Source organism: Pogona vitticeps, chromosome 14 (assembly GCF_051106095.1).
Source record: "Pogona vitticeps strain Pit_001003342236 chromosome 14, PviZW2.1, whole genome shotgun sequence".
NCBI classification, from domain to species: domain Eukaryota; kingdom Metazoa; phylum Chordata; class Lepidosauria; order Squamata; family Agamidae; genus Pogona; species Pogona vitticeps.
In genome coordinates this window covers 2,588,604-2,612,702 of record NC_135796.1, presented here as the reverse complement: position 1 = coordinate 2,612,702, position 24,099 = coordinate 2,588,604, and the positions used below count along the sequence as shown (strand labels likewise).

Genomic DNA, 24,099 nt, shown 5'->3' with positions numbered 1-24,099 from the left:
GCTTGCTCTGCCCATGAAGCTTTAAGCTCCCAAGCGCTGGGAAAGACTATGATCAATGGTTCTGTAGCCAGTGGGTGTTTCAATCAGCCCCTTGTACTTTTTACCCTCTTAGTTCAGTTAGTCCTCCCCTGGCCACGGGACCTTAGGGTTTGCCTGCCTTGCGCACGATGATGCATCACCTTTGTGTTTTCTTTGTCGGTCTCCCAAGAGATGCATGGAGCCTTGCCAAGAGGATTAGGAAGAACTGCCAAGACCCGTAAAACATCCAGAAGGGCAGCCCATCTATACCTCTTCAGCATCCGAACATGTCGAGTCGCCTCCAAAGCTCACCTTTGCATTTTTAGCAGAGAAGGAAAGTAGGACACACCTAGGCTGTTGATTTAAGAGCAGCCGAGCACCTGGATTCTCTCCAGACACATTAATCGTCTTGGTTGAGAGCTGTTGGAGGTACAAAGAGGAGTCTTGTGACTCATCGCTTCTCGAGAGTCCTTGAGGCATCATGTGGCCTGGCTTGATCAGAAGCAAGCAAAAGCACTTTGCTGGTAGCTTGAGAGTGGCCCTCAAAGGCAGCAGCCTTGGGGGGGTTCAAAGCCCCGCTTCCCATTCTGAATGCATGTGAATTCAGAGAACACCAGGGAGCATGTGAAAAGTTTATACTTTTACCAGGGTTGGCTTAGAATGGATGAGCGTTTGCAAACTGAAGCTTAATCCAGATAAGACAGGAGTGAGGTCCTGGCCAGTTGAAAAGCAGACTGGTGGGAGGGAGCAGAGGCCCTCTTACCTTCAGGTAGAGGCCAGTGCGGTCACGGGTTCACCTTTCTCCGTTGAAATAGCTGTGTCCCATTGAGACGACCCCAGTTCTGTTCTCTGGAGACCCTTGGGTTAGGTTTGGCCCTGTTTTAGCAAACAAAACATGCAGCCAGTGTTCTGATGGAATATCGGTTGCAAATCTGTGTGGGGCATTCCTGTAAGTCCATGTTGGACACCCAACTTTTCTGAGCCATTTTGAAAAGATGGGGCCAATGACCCCCCCCTAATCTGCATTGTAGTAAAAGGTAAAGTTACATATCCAGGCTTGCAGAATTATTCTCCTTGACAGTAAGGTCAAAAGGAACAAGGCTTTCTCTTTTTTTTTGTATTTCAAAACAGAGGGTAAGCATGCTTGGTCACAAGGTGGACAAAATAAATTCTGGCTTTCCTTCCTAATTTGCAATAATGGTCAGACAGGAATGGAATATGTGCAGTCTGCAGATACGAAAATCAGTGTTTTATATTCAGGATGTAGTTCTTGTGGTTTTTAAAAAATTATTTGCAAACATTTGTATTCCCTATCTATGAAGCTTCTAAAGACTGTGTAGGAATCATAAAATATTCGGAATGAAACGGTATATAAAACGAGTGCCTGTTTTATCCGTACGGCTCTTATGCGTAGGCAGGTGTCCCAAATATGTCCCAAATTAAGAATTAATGGAACATAGCTGATATTTGAGGTGGAAGGGCAGTGTTTGCCATAGTAAGTCCTTCTGTGCTAAATGCCCTGCTCCGGGCTACTCCACCGTAGAATTTGGAGCCATCCGACTTCCCAAGGGGATCCTCTCGTTGTCACCTAGAGAGGTCCCAGTAAGACTATCTGTGTGCGCCTATAAATGTTCAGAGTCTAAGGATCCTGTTGCAGAGATCCTGAAAAGGTGCTTCTTCAGTGATTTTTTTCTCTGTTGGTGGGGCTGCTGTTTATGTGACTGGTTGCATATCCGGTTATGTAGCCGGAGCATCACCGGTCGTGTGAAAGACAGCATACCTGGGGGGGTGGGGGGAAGCTATGCAGTGGCCCTTCGCTTCTGCATTTCTCCAGAAAGGGGGAGAAATATCTGCCCTCAAAGTAGACTGAGTCACTTTAGGAACCTTTGAAGACTGAGCTATAATTTCATTCTTCAGCCCATTCTTGTCTCTTGGTCGGTCTTTTTTGTGCGGAGTTGAACCTTGGCCAAAGTTTGGGTTTTCTCCTAACAGCTTGTGTGTGACTGCGCCCATTAACCACACCTGCCTCTTCTTGGACCTCATGGTGCGTTTCAAGCTCAGTGTCCAATACCGTGGTTTTGAATAACTGTCTCCACCTCAAAGGGTTTGTCTCTCTCGGCTTCAACGCGTTACTCACTTCCCAGAAATCTCTTCATTGTTACACCTTTTGAAATTAATATCACTGGGGTACTTGTGAACAGTTTACTCCTGTGTAATGATATGCATTGTGTTTGACTGTTGGTTACCTATATGAAGCTTATGCCAAACTTTTGCTTTTTAAAAAAAAACTCATTACATATATGCTTTGGAGGTACATTAGTTGCTTAATTCCTTATTTAGTGCCTTCACCCATCCCTGGCTTCTTATTTGTTAATCCCATCAGGTACGGGAACATGTGGGAACATAGCTTTATCTTCTAGCATCATCTTAAAGACCATTTCTCTCTTTATGAGTCTGCTCAGTCATTGGACAGTCCTTTTTCTTGGTCCTGCTAAGGCGTATATGGCGGGGACACGGGATAAGCCCTTCTCTGTGGCTGCTCCCAGACTCTGGAACTCCCTGCCACTGGAGGCCAGCCTGGCCCCATCTTGGCTGTCCATCTGCAAGTGGACAAACACTTTCCTCTTCAGACAAGCTTTCTCTCAATAACTGGCTACTTAAGAGGGTTTTTAAAAACCTTGCTACTTTTAAATATGTTTTTAGAATTGATTTTACTTACTGTTTTAGTGTGGGTTTTTTTGTCTAAATCTTCTAAAATATTTGTATACTCTTTTTAGCTTTTAAATACGCTCTTTTAATGAGGTAAGCCGCCTTGGGTCCATTTAAAGGAGAAAGGTGGATTAAAATATTCAAAATAAATAAAAATTAACAGTAGTATGCTTGTGTTGAAATCCAGAGTACAGTAGTTTTGACTTTTCCCCCATACATGCTCTAGGTTCATCTCCGATTTGAGACTAGAAACCTGCCTGTGGATTTTTTGTAAATGCCATGAAGGAGATTCCATAAATATGAAAATAATCTGACTCAAGGGCACCTTTACGGCTTTGTGCTTAGCGCTAGGTGATGTGGTTGTGGAGCGTCTGCTGGGAATGCTTATTCACTGTGTGCTTCAGTGAGACAAAATGAATCGTTAGCAATGTCACTGATTGTAAAAAGGATATTAGTTTTTTTTTTAAAAAAAAAAAATCTGTTCCTTTAGCTAATCCAGACTAGTGAAATATTGACCTGAGTGCTCCACAGGAACGGCTGTCACCAGGACATTCTGCTTTGTAAGGAAACAGGGATGCTGATGTATTGTCATGAAATTACCTGTTGGGAATACTGTGTGTGTTTGGATGCAATATTCAAATATATTTTCAAAGGCTTTCACAGCCAGGATCCGATGGCTGTTGTGGGTTTTTCGGGCTGTTTGACCGTGCTCTGGAGGTTTTTCTTCGTAACGTTTCGCCAGTCTCTGTGGCCGGCATCTTCAGAGGACAGGAGTTTAAATACTGCTTCTAAGAAAAGTTTTGTGTTCAACATGTACTGTTTGGTAAAGAGTGAGATCTGTAGCCGTATTATGAATGTTTGGCCATTCTGTTTATATAAAAATAATAATGTGCTGTCAAGTCAATTCCAATTTATGATGATCCTTTTCTCAGAAGTGCATTACCATTCCCTTCCTCTGGGGGCACTGTGGGACTGTGCAGCTGGCCCAAGGCTACCCAGGCTGGCTCTTCTCCCAGGAGGCACAAGTGGGGAATTGAACTCCCAACCTCTGGCTCCACAGGCAGAAACCTAAACCACTGAGCTATCCAGCCAGCCAGTTCTTCTGGGACTGTGCAGCTGGCCCAAGGCTACCCAGGCTGGCTCTTCTCCCAGGAGGCACAAGCGGGGAATTGAACTCCCAACCTCTGGCTCCACAGGCAGAAACCTAAACCACTCAGCTATCCAGCCAGCCAATTCTTCTGGGACTGTGCAGCTGGCCCAAGGCTACCCAGGCTGGCTCTTCTCCCAGGAGGCACAAGCGGGGAATTGAACTCCCAACCTCTGGCTCTTCAGCAAGAGACCTCAACCTCTGAGCAATCCAGCCAGCTTTTGTTTATTTACTTACCTGATATTCATGCTACTTTCTCAGATTCATTGTCAGGACAGATTTATAGCATAACAGTACGAAATAGCCAACAGATTTTTAAAAAAGCTAAAAAGAATCTTGTTGAAAGCAGTGTCCAATTGGAACAGAAGTTAAAACATTAGAAAGGTTAAAGAATCCAGAGAAATAAGAAAACATGAGGAAGACATGGTCGACATCAGGTGAGCCTCTTGGAGGTAGGGGACACTTCAAAACTGGCCCGTTGTCCCTGGAAATGCCCTCCTCTCTTCCTCGCAGCTGGTAGTTATGGATGTTAACTGCAGGTCTTTCAACGAAGGTGGTGGCGGGTGGGTCTGGGTTGAAGATGCTGAAATGGTGGGAATACCTTTTCTCTTTGGTTTTTTCTGACCTCCAGTAGATAACACCTTTGCAAGGGCTAAACTGGGATGCGTTTCCATGGAACAAGGCATCAAGGTCAACCTTTTCCAGAGCGTTTTAAACAAACAGCAAAGCTAAAAACCAAATCACGGAAGCACGGATAAGATTTAATTTATTATTTATTTATTTATTGGACTTATATACCGCCCCATAGCGCTACAAGCACTCTCCGGGCGGTTTACAATTTCATTATACAGGCTACACATTGCCCCCCCCCAGCAAGCTGGGTACTCATTTTACCGACCTCGGAAGGATGGAAGGCTGAGTCAACCTTGAGCCGGCTACCTGGGATTTGAACCCCAGGTCGTGAGCACAGTTTTTTAGCTGCAGTACAGCGATTTAACCACTGCGCCACGAGGCTCACCTCGTGGGTGTGCTTCTCTGTATCCCAGTCCTGTGGAGTGTGATAGCTACATAAAGGTGACGTTCATACGTATTTTCAAGGATCTTGCAAAGATCAGAAATGCTTTTTTGCTTTACGGTGTAAACCTCTGGAAGTAAAAAGTCTGGACTTTACAAAAACCGAGGGGAGGGTCTTAGGCCTTTCACTTTATGAGACCAATTAGACATGCCAATAAACCTCCCCCCCCCCCAGAAAATAAGCCAGTAAGCAGTGTTGCAGACTTTACATTGTTTTTAAGGTGGTAAAGGCACCTTTCTTAGCCTCAGTTGAACAGGGGAGCAGCTCCTCACCCTGTCAGTGTGGCAGTTTTGACTGTTGTGATCTTAAAAAGTGTGGTTTCCAAGCATTGTCTAAGACACTCTAACCCTTTGTTTCCAAAACCAAAACAAGAATAAAAGCCCCCAACATGGGCTACTCTGTGGAAAATTGCTTTTGTTGCCCCTAAATCTCATTCTCCTTAAACTTCATTCCACTGGGTGGGGGAAAAGATTCAAGATTTCTCTTTGTTTCCTTGCAAGGAAAACAAAATCAGAGAGAGAGGGAGGTTTTGCAGGGATCAAGTTGTAGAAAGAGTAATCTAGGTGTGTTTTCTCCAGTGAGAGGCCCTGAGAAAGAAGCATGACCTGCAGGCTGAAGGTTTCGTGAAAGCTATAAAAATAGGTGCCCCTCCTTTCTTGTAAGGTCACCGACTTCCATTTTTGTGTCCTTGGGACATGGTGGCGCTGCGGGCTAAACCGCAGAAGCCTGTGCTACAGGGTCAGAAGACCAAGCAGTCGTAAGATCAAATCCACGCAATGGAGGGAGCTCCCATTGCTTGTCCCAGCTCCCGCCAACCTAGCGGTTCGAAAGCATGCAAATGTGAGTAGATCAATAGGGACCACCTTGGTGGGAAGGTAACAGCGTTCCGTGTCTAAGTCGCACTGGCCATGTGACCACGGAAGATTGTCTTCGGACAAACGTTGGCTCTATGGCTTGGAAACGGGGATGAGCACCGCTCCCTGGAGTCGAACAAGACTGGAAAAAAATTGTCAAGGGGAACCTTTACCTTTACCTTTTACAGGAGATGAAATGGGCTTCCCACTACATGCTGATGAGGTCAGTTAAAAAAGAAGGAAGCTGAATTTCTTAACGTCCTTGAAATATCTCTGGGGAACTTATCAGTGAGAAATATTTTAGAAGTTGAAAGCTTTGGAGAAAGTTGGAAGAAGCTAGTAAATGCCCGGGTATCCTACTGTAGAAGGAAGAATATGAGAAGAGAAAGCAGCCGAAACTCTGCTCACGATCCAGGTTCAGTGCCAGGTAGCCCTCTTGAGGTTCACTCAACCTTCCATCCTCCCAAGGTTGGTCAGTTGAGTAGCCAGCTTGCTGGGAGTGGGACAATGTGTAGCCTGCATAATTGAAGTGTAGACCATCCAGATAATGCTTTAAGACCCATGGGGTGGTATAGAAGCAGCACACTTTGCTTTGCTTAAATAGGAGACAAAAAAAGCAAAGCAAAAGAGAGAGAGAGAGAGAGAGAGAGAGAGAGAGAGAGCTTCTTAAAGAGTACCTGCTATATTTTAATGTGAGGTTTTGTGGATCATGTCTGCCTCCTCAGACAACATTTTTAAAAAAATCCTTTAAGTACATCTGTTGTGTACCACTTTAGCATCAAAACTGGTTTAGACAACAGTATAGTTACTGTTGTACATGCACATGCTGAGACACAAGTCACAGTGCAACATCTTGATGCAAGGGGGTGTCAGGCGCCTAGCCATCTTTTCCCCATCAGAGGGCAGGTGTTTGACTTTTCCCCTGCCTCCCCTGTTTGGTTGTGCACCAATTACTGGGTGGTGATGCATCTTACAGTGTGTGTGATGCTTTCTGGGGTTTAGTGGCTTCTGAGGCTTCCTTCTTTCTGTCCTTCCGTCTGTCCGTCCTTCCATCCATCCTTGGTATTAGAGATCTATCAACAAGGGCGTGCTTTATTAAGGATCTGCAGGGCAATCTAAGGTTTTAGCAAGGACTGGGAGCATAGAATTGTCTTCGGAGGCACCTTTTTGGGGAGAGAACGAGTCCCCCACTCTTTTGCTGTCTAAACGTTCCAGTTGCCATGATTAAAGGCATCCTCTTCCCCAAGTGTCACAGTGTTTTGCCTCTTTAGGTTTGGTAATATACAATTTCCTGCGACATAGTCACCCGCCAAATGACTTCCTATTGCCACGTTTCCATATGTGTTGAATCTGGGATTGATGGCCATGTCTGCCAGGAAAACAGACTCATCAAGTTAATGAAGGCTATGCAGATTTTTGACTCTTAGTTCTAACGGGGATAATCAGTTATGCTTTTTTTTTTTAAAGCAGGGGAAGAAACCTAAATGAATGTGTTGCTTTCTGCAACATGGCATATAAATCATGTTAATTAACTATGATAGGCTGTGTCTCAGCTTCTCAAGGCCCACGTGTGTGGAATCTGATAATTCAGCCAGGAACTGGTAGCTTCTGGCCTAAATCCAATTGCTAGTTCCTGCTAGGGTAGATCCATTGAATTAATGGGGTTTACATAAATGTTGATTTAGCATTTAGATGTTGGTTGAACGGGGCTCTGATTAGACACAGCTTTGGAGCCATCTATAGACAGGGTGTATAAGGAAGCATTGAAAGCTCTCTGACCCATATTTTGTTAATACAGTACTTTTATCTTTCCCCCCTGTATTCATGGCACTTGTTAAATTCTGAAAAAAGAAATTTACAAAGCCCTTCCGAGAAACCATCCTCTACCTATGTTGGATTTCAAGATAATCTCTCCGGATGTGAAGAAGCTTGTCTGTTCAGGAGAAAGGCTGCGATGCTATTTTTGGTAGATTGTATTGTGTAAAGAAAGAGACGCGAAATCCAAAAAAGCATCCGTTTGTGTAAGCAGACACATGCAACCTGGTATACAGCATGGTAAAACTGTGATGCAGAATACCGTGGGACCATTCCTATCTGCGGGATCAGTATCCGCGGATTCACTTATCCGCTGCCTGAAAATGTTAAATAAAAAACCCCAGAAATACTACATATTTATATGTATTTTCATTGTATATTTACCAGAACTGGCTACAAAAGGGAGCCAGAGACCATGCTTTGTATAGAGTTTCCGACTTACATTTTTTCCCTGGCATCTGCTGGAACAATACTTGGAACTAGTCCCCCACGGATACTGTGGTCCTACGGTAGTCCTGAAGACTATCTTCCTTTTGATTTATTCACGAAGGCTTTCATGGCCGGGATCTAATGGTTGTTCTGGGTTTTTCGGGTTCTTTGGCCGTGTCCTGAAGGTTGTTCTTCCTAACGTTTCACCAGTCTCTGTGGCCGGCATCTTCAGAGGACAGCACTCTGTGCTCTGGTGTAGTTGGCTTGGGAGCGCAGTATCCGTGGGGGATTGGTTCCTTTTGATTGTTCAGAGTAAAATATGCAATCTGAGACATTGAAATAAGAATGGCTCTGATAGACATGAATATATCTCTACTCAGAATATAGGCATTAAGAAGGATAGGTGTGGATCACTACGACACTTTTCATGCATGCTCTGTTTGCTTGTCCATATTTTGCAGCCCTGGCAAGACCACTTGCTATTATTCGTGCTATTTTTTTAATTGCTGCAAATGCCGGTGTCCTAAACTAGGAACCCCCAGCAAGTTATATGGAATGATTACATGGGGTTTATGTCTTGCTTGCGTTGGCTATTTTGAGGATGGGCACTCCCAAGGCTTTGACCCTCCCCTTCCTCTGCTGCCTTTTGCAGGACTCAAGCTGAAATGGCACACACCTGCCGGGGAACCATCAACCTGTCAACGGCTCACATCGACACGGAGGACTCCTGCAACATCGTCCTTTCCAACGGGGGAAGGACGTACCATCTCAAGGCTAGCTCGGAAGTGGAGCGGCAGCGGTGGGTCACGGCTCTGGAGCTGGCGAAGGCTAAAGCCATTCGCATGAGGAACAACCAGTCAGGTAGAGCCAGTGCTCGGTGCCTACGCATGGAGAGGACCTCGGGCTCCTTGATAAGACTCCTCCTGTTCTGCTTCAAGACACGCACACCCCTGGGGGTGGTGTTGATAGGATATGCTGGAAAACAGGAATCCAGAAAGGAGGGCTCAGCGGTGCCTTCTGGAGAGGGCCACCGTCTTTCCCTGAATGAATTAGTTCATTTAGTGAAATTAGTAAATCCCGAGTCTTAGGTGCTAACAAGCCTCCTCGGGAGTGAGGTTTCTAAACTCAGTGTAAAGATTGTAATTTTGCATGGATTGATTGATTATGCAAGAATGCTTAAGTGAGGTGCACCTTGCAAGGTTGCTTGTTGCCTGAGTATTTGGATGTAATGTTCTGTGGGTCAGTCCATCAAGTTGATTCAGACGTTTGGTGACCCAAGAAGGGTTTTCAAGGTATGCGAGATGTTCAAGGAGTGGTTTACCACTGCCATCACCACCACCACCCCCGCGAGTTTCCAAAGTCAGCTAGGGATTTGAACCTGGGTCTCCTTGCCTTAATTTGACATTCTGTCCTCTACATTGGCTGCCAGTAGTATTTGGGTTAGCATAAATTATTGCCACAAGTGTCCTGGATCTCATGAAAATCAGCTGGACCCCAAAGAATATAAGAAACAGGATTTCGGTGTCTTAAAATAACTGCTGGGCCCTTAGCATTTAGAGAAACCTGCCATCTGATTGTACTCCTGGATTATTATTATTATTTTTTTGGGGAGGGGGGGCCCTCTTGTATTCACAGTTATTGCCTGAGATGTATATACCAGTCTGAAGTGTGGCATAAAAAGTCTTGCGAATGATAGCAGTGCTAGGGTTACATTTGACCGAGATGGAATGAGGAAACCTTTCCAGACTTTGGAACCAAACTAACATGGAATATTGGTTTCTCTTGACCTCATCTTGATGACTGTGCCAGATTGGGATGACTGATCAAAATAAAGGTGATGTAAATCTCTGATTTAAATCACCAAGAGAAAGCCGCAGTGATTTAAATAAACGTACATGCTTGTTGAATAATGGTGCAAATCAGTATGTTGATATACTGTGCAGTACCGCAGTTTAGAACATCTAGGAGGATGTGTATATTATTTATTTTTTCCTCCTGAGATTAGGAAGGAATTTCTTCAAAATAATCCTAAACAGGGACTCTCTTGTGCATATAAGAAGTTGAGACCATTTTTCCTTATTCCCAAGTGGGAGCCCTTTGGCTTGAATAACTTTCGCACTTAGCCTGTCTCCACACTTATGAGTCCAGTCTCATTCAGCGTGTGTCTTTTTATGTCATGTAAGTTCAGTCATTGAAAAAGAAACTGGAATATGCAATGATAGTCACTGTTCAGTGCTGGGTAAACCATGAGATACAGGAAGGCTCATGCCTGATAGAAGGTAACTCAGTGTGTGAGGATGATAGATTGACATCTTACAAGACCAAGAATATAGATCTAGCTAGCATCCTTGTCATAAGCTTATACATTTACTTTAAAATAAGAATTAAGAACAGTTAGTGTTTTTTTAAAAACATTTTTTAAAAAGTTTTTTAAAAAAATTTAAAAAGTTTTTTAAAAACATTTTTTTAAAAGTTTTTTAAAAAAACATTTTTAAACAAGTTTTTTAAAATACATTTTAAAAAACCTTTTAAGGTTTGATGACCATGATTTTTATTCACCCTGGCTCCAGAGCTTAAATTTCAAGTCTGTAAACTAAAACTGTGTTAGGCTGCTAATTTTCTGGATGCTAGAGGTGATCTAAGACCTAGGTGGCTAGTTTTCCACTGAGCCACAGGTTGCTCATTCCCTGTGCATGATGGCCCACCAGGGTTGCGATGCAGCACCATGCTTTGGGCGTGGGATTAAAAGAACAGGAGCATTACTATGGTTCTAGTGAGCTTCCGTATCAGACCGGAGGCCTGCTTTTGGCTTGTTACACTAAGGGTTGTGCAATTCGGTCTCTTAGGGAGGAATAACAAGTACAGTATTGAGCAGACTTCATGCTTCTGTGATTTACCACTAGTCTGCAGCTCCAGATGCTTGATGTTTTACTCATAAATGCTGTTGTAGTAAACAGAATGGGGGAAAAAAGTTGCTTCTTTTCATTCATAAATACATTTCTGTTAAAAGGTTGTTCCATAACTGCATTAGAAGCATTAGGCATTTATTCTCAATTCTGAATGTCTCAATATTGAGCTGAAGAAAGAAACCCACGGCCATAAGTTTGCAAGACCTACGGGTAGAACTCATTCATAGGTTTGCTGTAAGTAGGAAGTATGAAGTAGGAAGTGACTTGACCTCATATAACAACAAGGAATGTAGCGGACAGAATGTTTGACTAGATTTGGGAGACCAGAGTTGAAATTCCCACTCATCCATGGAAGCTTACTGGAGGGGTGACAGAGAGGCTAAGCTACTCCTGGAATCTCTCATAAAACTTTGAAAATCTCATTAGAGTTGTCGTAGGGTCTCAACTCAAATGACATATTAAAAACAAAACAAAATTTCAAAATAGTCACCTTTAGGACTCTGCAGATATTTTGCAGAAGCTGGAAAGAGGATTTTATTTATTTATTTATTTATTTATTTGCTTGCTTGCTTGCTTGCTTACTTGCTGCCTTTCTCCCCATAAAAGGTAAAGGTAAAGGTTCCCCTTGACAATTTTTGTCCAGTCGTGTTCGACTCTAGGGGGCGGTGCTCATCCCTGTTTCCAAGCCATAGAGCCAGCGTTTTGTCCGAAGACAATCTTCCGTGGTCACATGGCCAGTGCAACTTAGACACGGAACGCTGTTACCTTCCCACCGAGGTGGTCCCTATTTATCTACTCGCATTTACATGCTTTCGAACCGCTAGGTTGGCGGGATTTTTTTTTTCTCCCCATAGGGGGCCCAAAAAGGCTCACAAATATTAAAACTGTACAATAGTAACAAGTTTAAAATACTATACAAATGATATTAAAAACAATTAAGACGTTAATCAATGTGTATAATTTACTGAATGCGAGTTTTATAGCAAAGGCGGGCAACCTGTGGCTGATTTGCCTTGCAGTTTTCCTTCAGCCCCACGTGACATGGCCATTGGGAAAGATAAAACATTCTCCAGCCTGAATTTTTAGACAGGACGAAAATTGAGAAAGTATTGCTGTTTTCTTCAAGTGGCCAGAGAGAGAGAGAGAGAGAGAGAAGTCTCACTTTAATGTCATCCCTAGAAATTTCCCTAGTACTGAACAGGGCATGACAATGTATGAATAACAAAATGCTGATTTTTTTCAAGAATTAGCAAACTTTCTCAGATATCTTTCTGGGCACTTTGAAGCTGAGCACACTGATAACGTTTCCAAATTTCAGCCCAGTTTTCCAACATATTCCTCCCTCTGCTCATGGGGCTTCTTCAGAAAAGTAGCTTCTGACTTCGAATGGTTTCAGAATGTATTGTCTATATGCAAGGTTTGTTTACAACATGCTTGTATAGCAAATCTGTTTTTCCAATACTGTGTTGAAGGCAGTGACGGTGGGAAGGAATCCCGCCTAGAATGAAATATTGCTCTTGAACAACAACAACAACAACAAAAAATGGGTGAAATCTCTTATCTCCAAAGAGAAGGTAGCAGACTTCAAAGTTAACAGAAGTTGTGTCCATTTTGAAAGCTTTCATTTTTTAAAAAAATCTATTTTGGGAGTGCACCTGTATGTATGAAAATATGAACATTAAAAGAGGGTCGACACAATATAGTGTGATTTGACTTGCAGTTGCGAATGTAAATCTCCTTTCATCTTTAGGACTGGAACTGAATTTTGTTACCCAGGTTCCCAAGACTGGATGATGCTCTTTAACCTTCCCCAAATCCCTAAAGCTTATCTTGCTTTGCTTTCTAAGCCTTTCTGGAGAGATTGGGAATGTTACTAATTATTTGTTTTTGAGACCGTGCTGAATGTTGGGTTTCTGAGAATTGAAGACCCAGGAAGAAAGGGAAAAAAAGAATAACATTTCCAAGCTCTGCTTTTTTGCCCCCCCCCAATTACCTCCCCTTCCCTGCTTTTATTTTCCCCCAAAGATGATTCCAACCAGTTGGACCACACACCTCTACTCCCTCTTCCCTTTACCAACACTCCCAGATTCCTTTTCATTACAACAATGATCTTTTTTTCTCTTTTTCAGAGGGTTCAGAAACCAGTTCTTTCTTTTTGAGTTTGAGGAAACTGCATCTTTCAGCTGCTGTCCTTGGAATTGAGAAGGTGTAGTTCCCCACCCCACCCCCAAAAGCAGCTTTTTCAAGCTCTTTAACAAGGATGCTGACAAACTGGAGCAAGATCAAGAGAAGGGTAACAAGGATGATGATCAGGGAACTGGAAACCAAGCCCTAGGAGGAAAGATGGAAAGAACTGGGCATGCTTAGCCTTGAGAAAAAAAGTAAGGGGTGATAGGATAGCATTCTTCAAATGTTGGAAAGGCTGTCCTACAGAGGAAGGGCAGGATCTGTTCTCGATCGTCTCAAAGTGCAGGGCACGCAACGATGGGCTCAAGTTACAGGATGCCAGGTTTCGGTCGAATATCAGGAAAAACCTCTTAACTGTTAGAGCAGTACGACAGTGGAGCCAATGGTAATGGGAGGCAGTGAGCCCTCCAACCCTCGAGGCCCTCAAGAGAAAGCTGGATAATCATTTGTCAGATCTGCTTTGACTTGGATTCCTGCCTTGAGCAGGGGGTTGGACTGGATGGCCTTAGAGGCCCCTTCCAACTCCATGATTCTAGGATTCTTCTGCCCGCATAGCTCTCGCCATTCCTTTCTCTACCACTCAGACCTTGTGATGATGGCGCTTCTTTGTCTGGGCTGGAACATCCCCTTCCGGATTACTGCCTATGGATCAGTGGGTTTCCCATTTGTAAAGAGCTGGTTGGTGAGGGATCCGATTCTGGCGGCCCTAGTTTCGTACCACTTTAAAAGCGAGCAATGTCATAACATGGATTAGAGAGATTTATAATCTTCTTTACAGACCATCAAACTGTGTTTTGCTTGTGTCTAGCGCTAAAAATAAAGAAGCGGTTGACCCCCAGGATTTCTTTTTTCCACCCTCAGAGCCTGTGATTAAATTTTCCTGCCGATTTTGACAGTGAAAGTGTGGCGTCTTCAGTATTGCCAAACCGTGAGAACAGCCTTCAGCATTTCCCTTCCCAGAAGCCGTGGGGAGGGGGTCTGCCCGTGAATGAGGTAGCATGCTGCCCTTTTATTGGAGGCCGGCTGGATCTTTTTAATTAATCATGCTGTCCTAAAAGCTGTTGGCTTTTCATCACCGCTGGTCGGTGGTGGTGTCTGCTTGGGCTTAATTGGGTGTGAAGGTTACGCAACAGAAACTCCCCGTGTGGTGGCAGGGGTCGTGTAGGGTCGGAGCCTGCTTCCTCCCGCCAGGATTTGCATTTTGCCCCTGGTTTCCGTTGTGCAGGCTCTGGCACTTTGTACTGAAGTTACAAATATTAAACCTAGACAGCTTTGCAGTGCTAGCCTAGCATCACACTCGTTATCTTTCAAGATAGTCAGCAGCAAAAAGCGAGAACATTCACAGCGATTGCATTTGTTTTTACGGAACCTGGCTCGTATGGAAGCCGCTAGCCGTTAACCTCTGGTTTGCCTGTTACTAAAGCTACGCTTAGCTGTAGTTTCCTGGTTTATGCCAAGAGAAGAGTGATTCAGGGGTGTGAACCAGAAGAACGTCCCCCCACACGTGATGTTTTATGAAAGCAGAGTTGATGTCGGGCCATGGATGTGTGCACACGGATCGGTTCTTGGTTGCTCTCTGGCGGCAGCTTTTGGCGTTGCTTGTTGTCTGCTTTTAAGAAGGCAACGGTGGTTCTTGAGAATTCCCACTTCCATATTTGAATCCAGCACTAATCGTGTGTTCTCTCTAATTGTGCAATTAAAAAAACAACACACATACTATATGCTTAACAGCAGAACTCAAATCTTAAACTGGTGTTGTTTCAAAATTATTACACCAGAAGATACTGCAGCTGGTCGAGGACACATGTATGCACACTTGCGCACACAATTCCTTCCAGTGTACATACAGCATGGTGCATTGACACAGGCATTCTGCTGTTGCTTCTTCCAGTAAGAATGCTGATATACTTGACAGGCTCTTTGTAAAGATTTTAAAAAATACACATAAAGGTCTATGAACACTTCTAGGCATTCATAGTCTGAGAGATTGTGATACAGTCCAGGAGATTGCAATATTATCCAAGTGACACCTTGCTGAGCACCTTTTTCACTGCTGAGAAAGTTGTCTTTAATTTTTAGGAGGCATCAAACTTCTAACCTTTTTGGGGGCAGTGCAGATGACAGGAAGTTTCACCTACAGATTCTGAGATGGGTGTTTTAATTATTTGAATTCTCCGTTTTCTTCTGATAGCAGTCCAGTTTCTAAGTTTAGAAACTGTAGAGAGGATGATGTCGGGGAACTTCAGACACAACAATAATACAAGAAGCTGTCTTGAGCTGAATCCGGCCACGTGTCCTAACCTGATTGATTCTGGTCAGCTGTGCTTGTCCAGGTTTCATACAGGGAAGGGGCTGCACCTGGGAATAGCTGCCTGCAGGTGGGTGTCCTGTCATGGGGGTGTGGGTTTTCACTTCACAGAACGGGCCTTGTGCAGCCACCCGTAATCCTTCAGATGTTCTTGAACTCGGGTCTCATCAGCTCCAGACAGCATGGGAGATGGGTGTTGTAGTCTCAAACACTGGAAGGGTGCTAGCTTGAGAGAGGCGAGGCAATCGCCCATGGGGTCTGTCCTGTTTTCCGTAGCTTCCTGACCTCTCCTTTACCCGTGCTTTTCCCTCCCGCTGCTCTGTGCCACCCTGAACATCCCCATTTTTTTTGCAAGACTTGCAAATAATGTGTTTCGGAGTGGGGAGGGCACCTCCGTTCAAGAAGTCTCTCTTGCCTTCTGTTTGTTCTTGCGCATGGCTCCCCCCCCCGAAGCTATGCACAGCTACCCCAGACCCAAAGCCCTTTTCCATTCCTCAAAAAGAGGCAGAAGCGGAATGTCCCCGTGGCTTCTCCAGATGTGTTTGGTTTCAAAGCTGACCTGGGTTGATGGTGTTGTACCTTGTATGTGCCTGCCTGAAAATGTCATTTACTGTATTTTGTATTCCACATTTCATGTCTTTCTGCCACTGTAAAATCACTTGCTTTTTTAAATGTGTGTGTCTGTGTGCTCATTTCACTTGCTTGCCCTCACTTTCTTCCATGGTTAAGACTATAAGCTTGGTAATGTCTCACCTATCCCATTTCGATATCTCCAAAGGCTCTTAATAAATGTTGCCTGCATGTAACCTTTGTGGCTTATTTTGTTTACTTTTTCCACAAATAAACAGAACCCAGAGATTTCGTTTGTTGCTCCCTTTGTTAAAAGGCCAGTTTTAATTTGGCTTTCCCCTTCGTTCATGTGCTTACATTTGCATTCTGTGAACACACTGCTGATACATTGGATAACACCGATAACTGGGCTGGGGTCTACAGGTAACATGCGGTTCATGCGTTCTTCCTCTTCGTCCTTCACCACCACCATCTCTGTCTTAGCTTCTCCATTCCCCCCCACCCCCCAGCCGCCATTTCTCACTCACATTTTCCCTTCATTTAACCAGTTGTCGCAATTCTCCTTCTGATCTTTGAATAACATCTATTCCAATACCACGTTTTTCATTCCTGCCCTCCAGCGTCACTTTGCACCTTTACGATGGGGGATTATCTTGTGTAAAAAGGAAGGAAGGGCCTTTTCATCTCGGCATGGGGTTTGACAGTTTGCATACTGTACATCCCCGAATCACCAGCATCTGTGATGTGGGTTTTCTGGAAAAAAAAGAGGAGGTGGTGGACATTTTGGGGTGAAATTTCTGGGAGATTTTCTAGCGCTTTAAATAATATCTGAGATAACATGTTTGTTTTTACTCCCTGTTCTAGTAAACAGAACAATCAAAAATGGTATTTGTACAAAATTCAGATGTCCTTCCTGGAGGCCAGCCTGTGTCTGCTGCTATTTGGAAGGGTAGGAGCATTTTAAAGCCTTTGGGTAAGAGATGAGTTGAAGAGTCAAGAAGGAGGGTCAGTCCTTGCATCTACTGGAATCGAAAGGAAAGGTGTTGACCTTTTACAGTGGCGTGACAAGGGTGTTTTCCGCCAGGTATGAAGAGAGCCTAAAGGAGCATCTTCTGGGGCCTGTCTGATGAGCCCTACAAAGTAAGGATATGATCCGGGCTGTGTCTGCCGTCTGCAAATGGCTCCTCTTTCTGTCAGCAGCACATAATAATTTTTCCGGCGGGCTGAAGACATGGCCTGCAGAAAACAGGGTGCAGAAAAGCTGGGGAGTGCCAGACTCTCGAGTCTAGTGGAAGGAGCCAGCAAGGAGGGGAGGGATCTTGATGCACTGATTTCACCAGGTCCTGCGTCCATCATTTCAGTGGTCCTCAAGAGAAGTAAATGTGGCCGTATGACCCGCTTCCCTCCTCTGCCAGACCCTCCGGTGCACAGCACCGGGATGGGGAGTGTTTGCTCCCTCCCCCCGCTCTCTTGTGCAAGCCTCAAGGCTTCCCGGGCCCTCGTAAAGTTTCACCCTTGGTGATGGTGGCATCTTGAAGGTTTCTAACTGTGGTAGTCTGTGGCTTTACCTGGGGGAATGTCTCAGGAGCATCTGAGAACAAAACAGGGCAGAGGTATTGGTAACTCCGAGAAGGTGCTTCAGGCACAGTGGTGAATACTTTAGCCTTCCTCTATCTTTTTACCTGTGTGTAAAGCTCACATGGAGTTTGGGGTGGGACGGCATGACCAGAAGGCTTCCCTCTTCTTGTTGGCAAAATTAAAACGGGGGGAAAAAAAGTAAAGGACAAAATCTTGTGGCACCTTAAAGACGAACAGCTTTGTTTCATTGTGATCTCTTGCCGGCTGGAAGTCGACATCCTCAGCCACAAGGAATTTGGCCTTTCATGGATTTTGATCCACAAAAAAATTCACACTAAAACAACCCTCTTGCACTTTTACAGTCCCCAGTGGTTTCTCCTTTGCTTTTTGTTTTTGTCTCGGTTTAATTTTGTCAACGTGTTAGGGCAGACTAGCAGGGCTACTACCCCTTGGGAATCCTTCGCCGCCGTCTTGTGAGCTTCAGACATGGATAACAAACAGCCCAGACTTGAGTTTTCGTTGTTCTGAGTCTGAAAGGCGCCTTGGGGCATATTGTATGTGTAGCTAACGATTCAGTTATTCTTGGCATCAAGCAAACAACCCCAAATCATCTTCTGTTTTGAAACACAGATGTTGGTAGCCGCTAGGTGGTGGTGTTGGACGTGTGTTTGTGATAATGTCTATGTTCGAAAGACTTGTGAGTGACTTAACCATATGAGCCGGAAACCTATCGGTTGTTTACAAGGACATTAGTGCACTGGAGTAAATCACAGTATTGAATGGCAGCCAGTTCATGGGTACCTGCTTCTCTCCATTTGGTTCTCTTGCCTCTCAAGCCACGGGCAAATGACCAGGGAGACGTGATGACTTAGGAAAAACTAAACGGAGCTATGTGGTCCTTGTGTGATTCAGAAGAGAAGACAGGCTGTACATTTATTGGACCACTAAAATACAGTGGTGCCCCGCATGACGACGACACCGCAGAACGACGAAACCGCATGACAATGCCTTTTTGTGATCGCTATAGCGATTCGCAAAACAGGCATTTCAGTAGGGGGATTCCGCTTGATGACGACTTGGTCCGTGCTTCACAAAATGATGATCTTTACAGCTGATCATCAGCTTCACAAAATGGCCTCCCGCTGTTTTCCGGACCCCTGCTTCGGAAGACAGCGATTAAAAACAGCTGATTGGCGCTTGCAAAATGGCTGCCCTATGGAGAATCTTTGCTGGATGACGAGGTAATTTCCCCACTGGAACGCATTAACCGGTTTTCAATGCATTCCAATGGGGAAACTGTTTTCACATGACAATGATTTCGCTGTACAGCGATTTTAACGGAACAGATTATTGTCGTCATGCGGGGCACCACTGTAACTGACAAACAGCTAGCATTCTATGTACATCCGTCTTCCTTGGGCTGTACATTGTAGACAGTGCATATTGATAGGAGTACCCAAAATTCTTGGAAGCGCTTTGCCTGTTCTGGTTCACAAAGGTGAATTTAAAAAAAACCCATGTGACTGTTGCACAAGATAGCAGGTGAGTAGGGTGGATTTGATTTAAATCACAATTCAAATTTTAAAAATCAGATACTTTGAGACTTAAAATTTTTTTAAAAAAAATTTAAATTGTGATTTAAATTAATTTTTTTAAAAAATCATTCATTTTTATCCACCCTAGAGTTGAGGTTTCAAATTCCGCCCTTACTAGGCATGGGTTGGATTTTCACCTTCCAACTTAATAATTTGCATTTTTTTTTGAAAGTCAGCGTTCCTATTTGGGCAGGGGAAAAAAGTCAATACACCTCTGTGGCAACCCCCTGCCCCGTCAAAGAATTAGGAACAAAAGTTGGTCTACTCATTAGGTAAAGCCATTTGAAACCAAATTAAAGTCTGATTGTCTGATCGCCTTCAGCTTGCCGTCCTGCTTGGCTGATGTTAAGAGCCCATCTTGTTTTCTAGAAGGTGCTCTTGAAAATAATTCATGGGCTCTTAGGTCCTTTAGAACAGTGGTTCTTAACCTTTGTTACTCGGATGCTTTTGAACTGCAACTCCCAGAAACCCCAGCCAGCACAGTTGGTGGTGAAGGCTTCTGGGAGTTGCAGTCCAAAACTCCTGAGTAACCCAAGGTTAAGAACCAGTGCTTTAGAACAGTGGTTCTTAACCTTTTTGAAAGAAACGCCCCCTTGAGCCATTGAGGAAGTTATCATCGCCCCCCTCTTATTTCTTATTATATCTTATTTATTCATTCATTTATTTGTTTGTTTGTTTATTTATTTAAGACACTTAAATCCAATGACCCCTGAAAACAAAATTCAATTCCAAGAAAATGAAATGCCCCCAAAAAGTAACATTTAATGATTTAGTTGCAAGCGAATTTTAAGACTCAAAAAGAAATATAAAAAGGGCATAAAATGCAGGAACTAAAAATTTCAAGACAAAAACTTTGAAACTAAATTAAGATAGGAGGAAAATATATATTCATGCACACTGTAAAAAGGCTGCATCCATCTTCACAGGTTTGGCTTGCTCCAGCGCCCCCATGCTGCCCCTTTTCATTCTACTGCCGCCCTGAAAAATGAAATCGCCCCCTGGGGGGCATTATCGCCCAGGTTAAGAACCACTGCTTTAGAAAACACCCAATACAGTGATGTGGTCCTTGGGTGATTCAGAGGCGTGTGTAGTGACCTAACTTTGTGGCCTTGTGCTGTTATGCAGGCGTAACCAACTGATAGGATTCTGGCTATCCTCTTAAATTCTTTCACCTCCAAAAACCCATGGTGTTTTGGTATGTATGCATAGTCTTGATTTCTTGTTGGTGGTGGAGGATAGAGAGAAATTGCTTAAGAGGAAAGCTTCGTAAGAAGCTGCCCGGCTTGACCTGGCAGATCAAGAAGGCCACGGAAGGCTGCCTCAGAACATTGGCTCATACGTGGCCTCGGTCAATTGGTTAAACCTTTAAAAATAGGATTACTAATGACACCTGGAAGGCAAAGAATTAAGATTCACAGTTTGGAGTCTCCAGCATCCTGGCTGTGGCAATAAGGAGCTCTTTTCCTAGGATTTGATGGTTTTCTGAGCCATTTCTTCACATAGGAATTGTTTGTAAACCCTTACAAAAAAAAAAGGCAGTTTAAAGCCAGGCTGCTGAATGAGCGCTGTTTCTGATACACAGCAGCCAAACGGACCCTGCTGTTTTCTTTGGGGGAAGATGCAGGCTCATCGTCTGTACTGGGTCCAAGCACACGGTGTCAGAGATCCTCTCCCCTAGCCAGCCGTCCTGGTGGCGCTCGTCCTCCTGCAGCCGAAACAGGTAAGTGCTTCTTTTTAAAACCCCGATTGGAGCAGGTGGGTGGTGGCTCTGGAAAAATCAGAGTGATGGGTTGGGAATGAGGCCATGCATACGTGAGGCACAGAGATGGGATAAATGTGGAGGCAATTTTTTTGCGGGGGGTTGCAATCCTAAATTAGTATGTATAAAAGAAAATACTCCCCCTTTCTCCAGACACTGTTCTTATAAATCCAGCTTCTGGAACTCCCTGTCAAGAATGGCAGAAACGGCGATTTCCCGACCTTTCCTCCTCCCGTTGTCATGCAAAACCCCCTTTTTATTCAGACTGAACTTGGGACGCGAAGGGGAGTTGATGTAAAAGGAAATGTTCGTCCGGGAGAGCACGGGCAAACAAACGAAATCCGCTCGTTCTTTAAAATTTTTGTTTTCTCGCTGCCCTATGAACCTTGGGGCCAGCCGGTCGCGTTGCGTGAACTGCAGCTTCTGTGGTGGGTATGGCTCATTTCCCGACTCATCCTTTCTGCCTCTTTCACGCTCCCATCTCTGCCGGTCTTTGAATTCAAGTAGTGTAGGGGCTGAAGAAGGAAGCCATCTGAGTACGGTGGCCTTTTTCACTCTGGATCCTGATGACAGTGACTGACCCTAACCCTTCCTTGTCTCTGAGTGGCGGTCAATAAATTCCCGTATACTTTGTTTAAAATAAAAAAAAATGGTGGTGGACATGCTGTAATTCCTGGCTATATTTCGTTATTATCTACCAGCACCACCTCACAAGCTTTACTGGGGATTAGAAATGTAGGACGATCCTTGTATCCATGGGAGATTATGCCAAGCCCCCTCGTGGATGCTGAAAAGTGCAGATTATAGTGAACGGATGAAAATTATAGTGAATTTTATATACATAGAATGGTTTTTTGGTTCCCTCTAGTGGCTAGTTCTGGTAACTTAACCTTTAGAAGTATTTCTAGGATTTTGCTTTTAATAATTTCAGACTGTGAATAAGTGGACCAGTGAATACCGATCCCGTGGATAAAGGTGCCCTTCCATTGCCCTTCCATTGCCAAGTTGTTCTTTCTTGTCAACTATAGCCAGGGATTATTTCAGCCGTCAAACATTGTTGTTGTTTACAAAGCAATGCATCCAGGGAGGGGAACCGAATATTGACAGGCCATGGCCGGGTTTGAAATGATGCACCATCAACTGTAGGCACCAGTCATGCAATGTCGAATCATTCGTGCAGAGACTGACCAGAAAATTTATTTCGAGTGGAACAGTGTGCATCTTGTTCAAGAAGAATTTCCAGAGAATGGAGTTAGTGACTCCACCGTTTCCCCTTTTCGCTGCAATAATATCTCTTGCACTGTACATACAACCCTTCAATCTTTTTTGCTTCCGAGCTGGTTGTGGTTGCTATGGAGAACACCTGTCCACGGGGTGATGTGGAACCACAAATGGAGGATAAATGCCAGACTAAAGGCAACTGGAGGCTTCGCTATGCAACAGCAGGTGGATGTTTTCAAAGGCTTGTTTCTCCCGTGTGATTAGAGGTTCAGGGTTACAAGGCAGAAAAAAAATCATAATAATTTTAGTGACTTTTTAAAGCTGCCGTATTGTTAGTTGTTAGAAGTGCCTCATAATCATAGGCAAGGTATAGGGAAACTGGTGGTTTTGTAGAGGTGGGTTTGGAAGCTGGCCCGTTTGTATCTTACATTTCTCTCTCCCAATGAATGGCACCCCATAGATCCCACTTCCTGCCATTTTTGTGGAGCCAAATTACAAGAAAGGGCTTACGGAATCATACCAACACTGCTGAGTCCCCTAATCGGAGATGAGAGAAACGGTCATTTCTAAGGAACGGAAAACGTCAGCCACAAAATACTGCGGTGGATTTACTCGTAACCGTACGTCGTGTACCAAAATCCCGTTAAAGGGGTGTGTTTTGCATTCCTTTCTTTATGAAAGCCAAAATGTGACCTCCTTTCAAAACTTGGAGGGCAGAGCAGAGAACACCCTCATCCTGTCTCAGGCTCGCCTTTGCCTCCCAAGGAGGAGAGAGTCAGATCCGTGAGCGCAGAGGGGTTCCTCTGAAGACCTGGGCAGGGACTACCCAGACAGATGTGCAGTTTTGCACCCTCTTTTATGGACGTGGACCTTCAACCTTTCATATGTCTATTGATTGTCTCTTGCAAATGCCACCCCCCCGAGACTGCCCCCCCTCCACGCCCTGGCCTTCTTTCTTAAAGTTTCAAAATCTGATGAACTGGGGGGGGGGAGTTGTTTACCTGTGGGGAGCTTTGGAGGAGAGAACCGATACCTAAGATGTTCAGTTTCACACGAGACTTTAAAGCAGAGGTACACAACACACGGTGGCCCCCTTTAACCTGCCAATCTCCCCACCTCCATGCCGTTCATCGTGACCCTCTCCGAAATTTTGGCAGCATGATGGCTGGCCTTCCAGAGCTGTGGTTTTTACAGCCAGGTATAGGAAAACAGAGGTGACCCTCTTTATGCAGGCAGGAGACTTGGCCGGCCTCGTTCGGAGAGGCCTGTGATTTCCACCAGGATCTTTGGTAGGCTGGAGCTCCTTGCGCTAATTGGGGCTCAGTACTGTCCACATTGGGGTGAACGACTCTGGAGGTCCATGGCCTGCTCGTGGTCCTATCCTCCTGCAACGCCCACCTCCTTTATTATTTTTTAATGGTTGCTATCATTACCGAAGGAGCTTTCTTGGGCCATCCAATACCTGAAGTTTTTTGGGGGGTGGTGGTGGGTTTGGAATCCTCCAAAGAAGGCAGAATTGCATCCACGTCCCCAGAGAATACATAGGGACCGTCTGTGTCTTCTTTTAAAAACACAGGGTGGGTAGGTGAGTCAAGGAGGCACGTTGCTGACTCCTAGCTTACACAGACTGGCAGGGATTCTTTGATTTTCCCCATTAGGGCCTCTCCTGGTTCTTCCTGCAAATGCGGGTATTGAACCTGGGACCCCATGCTCCACTGCTGAGCTCTTACTCCGTTGTAGAAGTGTTCTCTTATCCCATTTCTCGAACTAGATGTGCTCCAAGAGGCAGCCATGCTCAAGGTTCAAGCAAAGCGGGGACTCGATTCTTTAACCCCAGCTTCCCCCAGCAGGTCCTGCGGTCCCATCCCGCCCTCATCCACGGCTCTCGCCTCCCCCTTGTTCCGTCTCCCTTGCCTTGCGCCTTC

The 24,099-nt window shown here is 44.6% G+C and overlaps 1 protein-coding gene across 1 annotated transcript in view; it reads left to right on the top strand.

The window, feature by feature from the left end:
* OSBP2 (oxysterol binding protein 2) overlaps positions 1-24,099 on the top strand; it is a 145,958-nt gene that overhangs the window by 24,486 nt on the left and 97,373 nt on the right. The window contains exon 2 of the mRNA XM_072983583.2: positions 8,700-8,908. Within this exon, the coding sequence (XP_072839684.2) occupies positions 8,700-8,908 (209 nt within the window). The remainder of the gene's footprint in view (positions 1-8,699; positions 8,909-24,099) is intronic.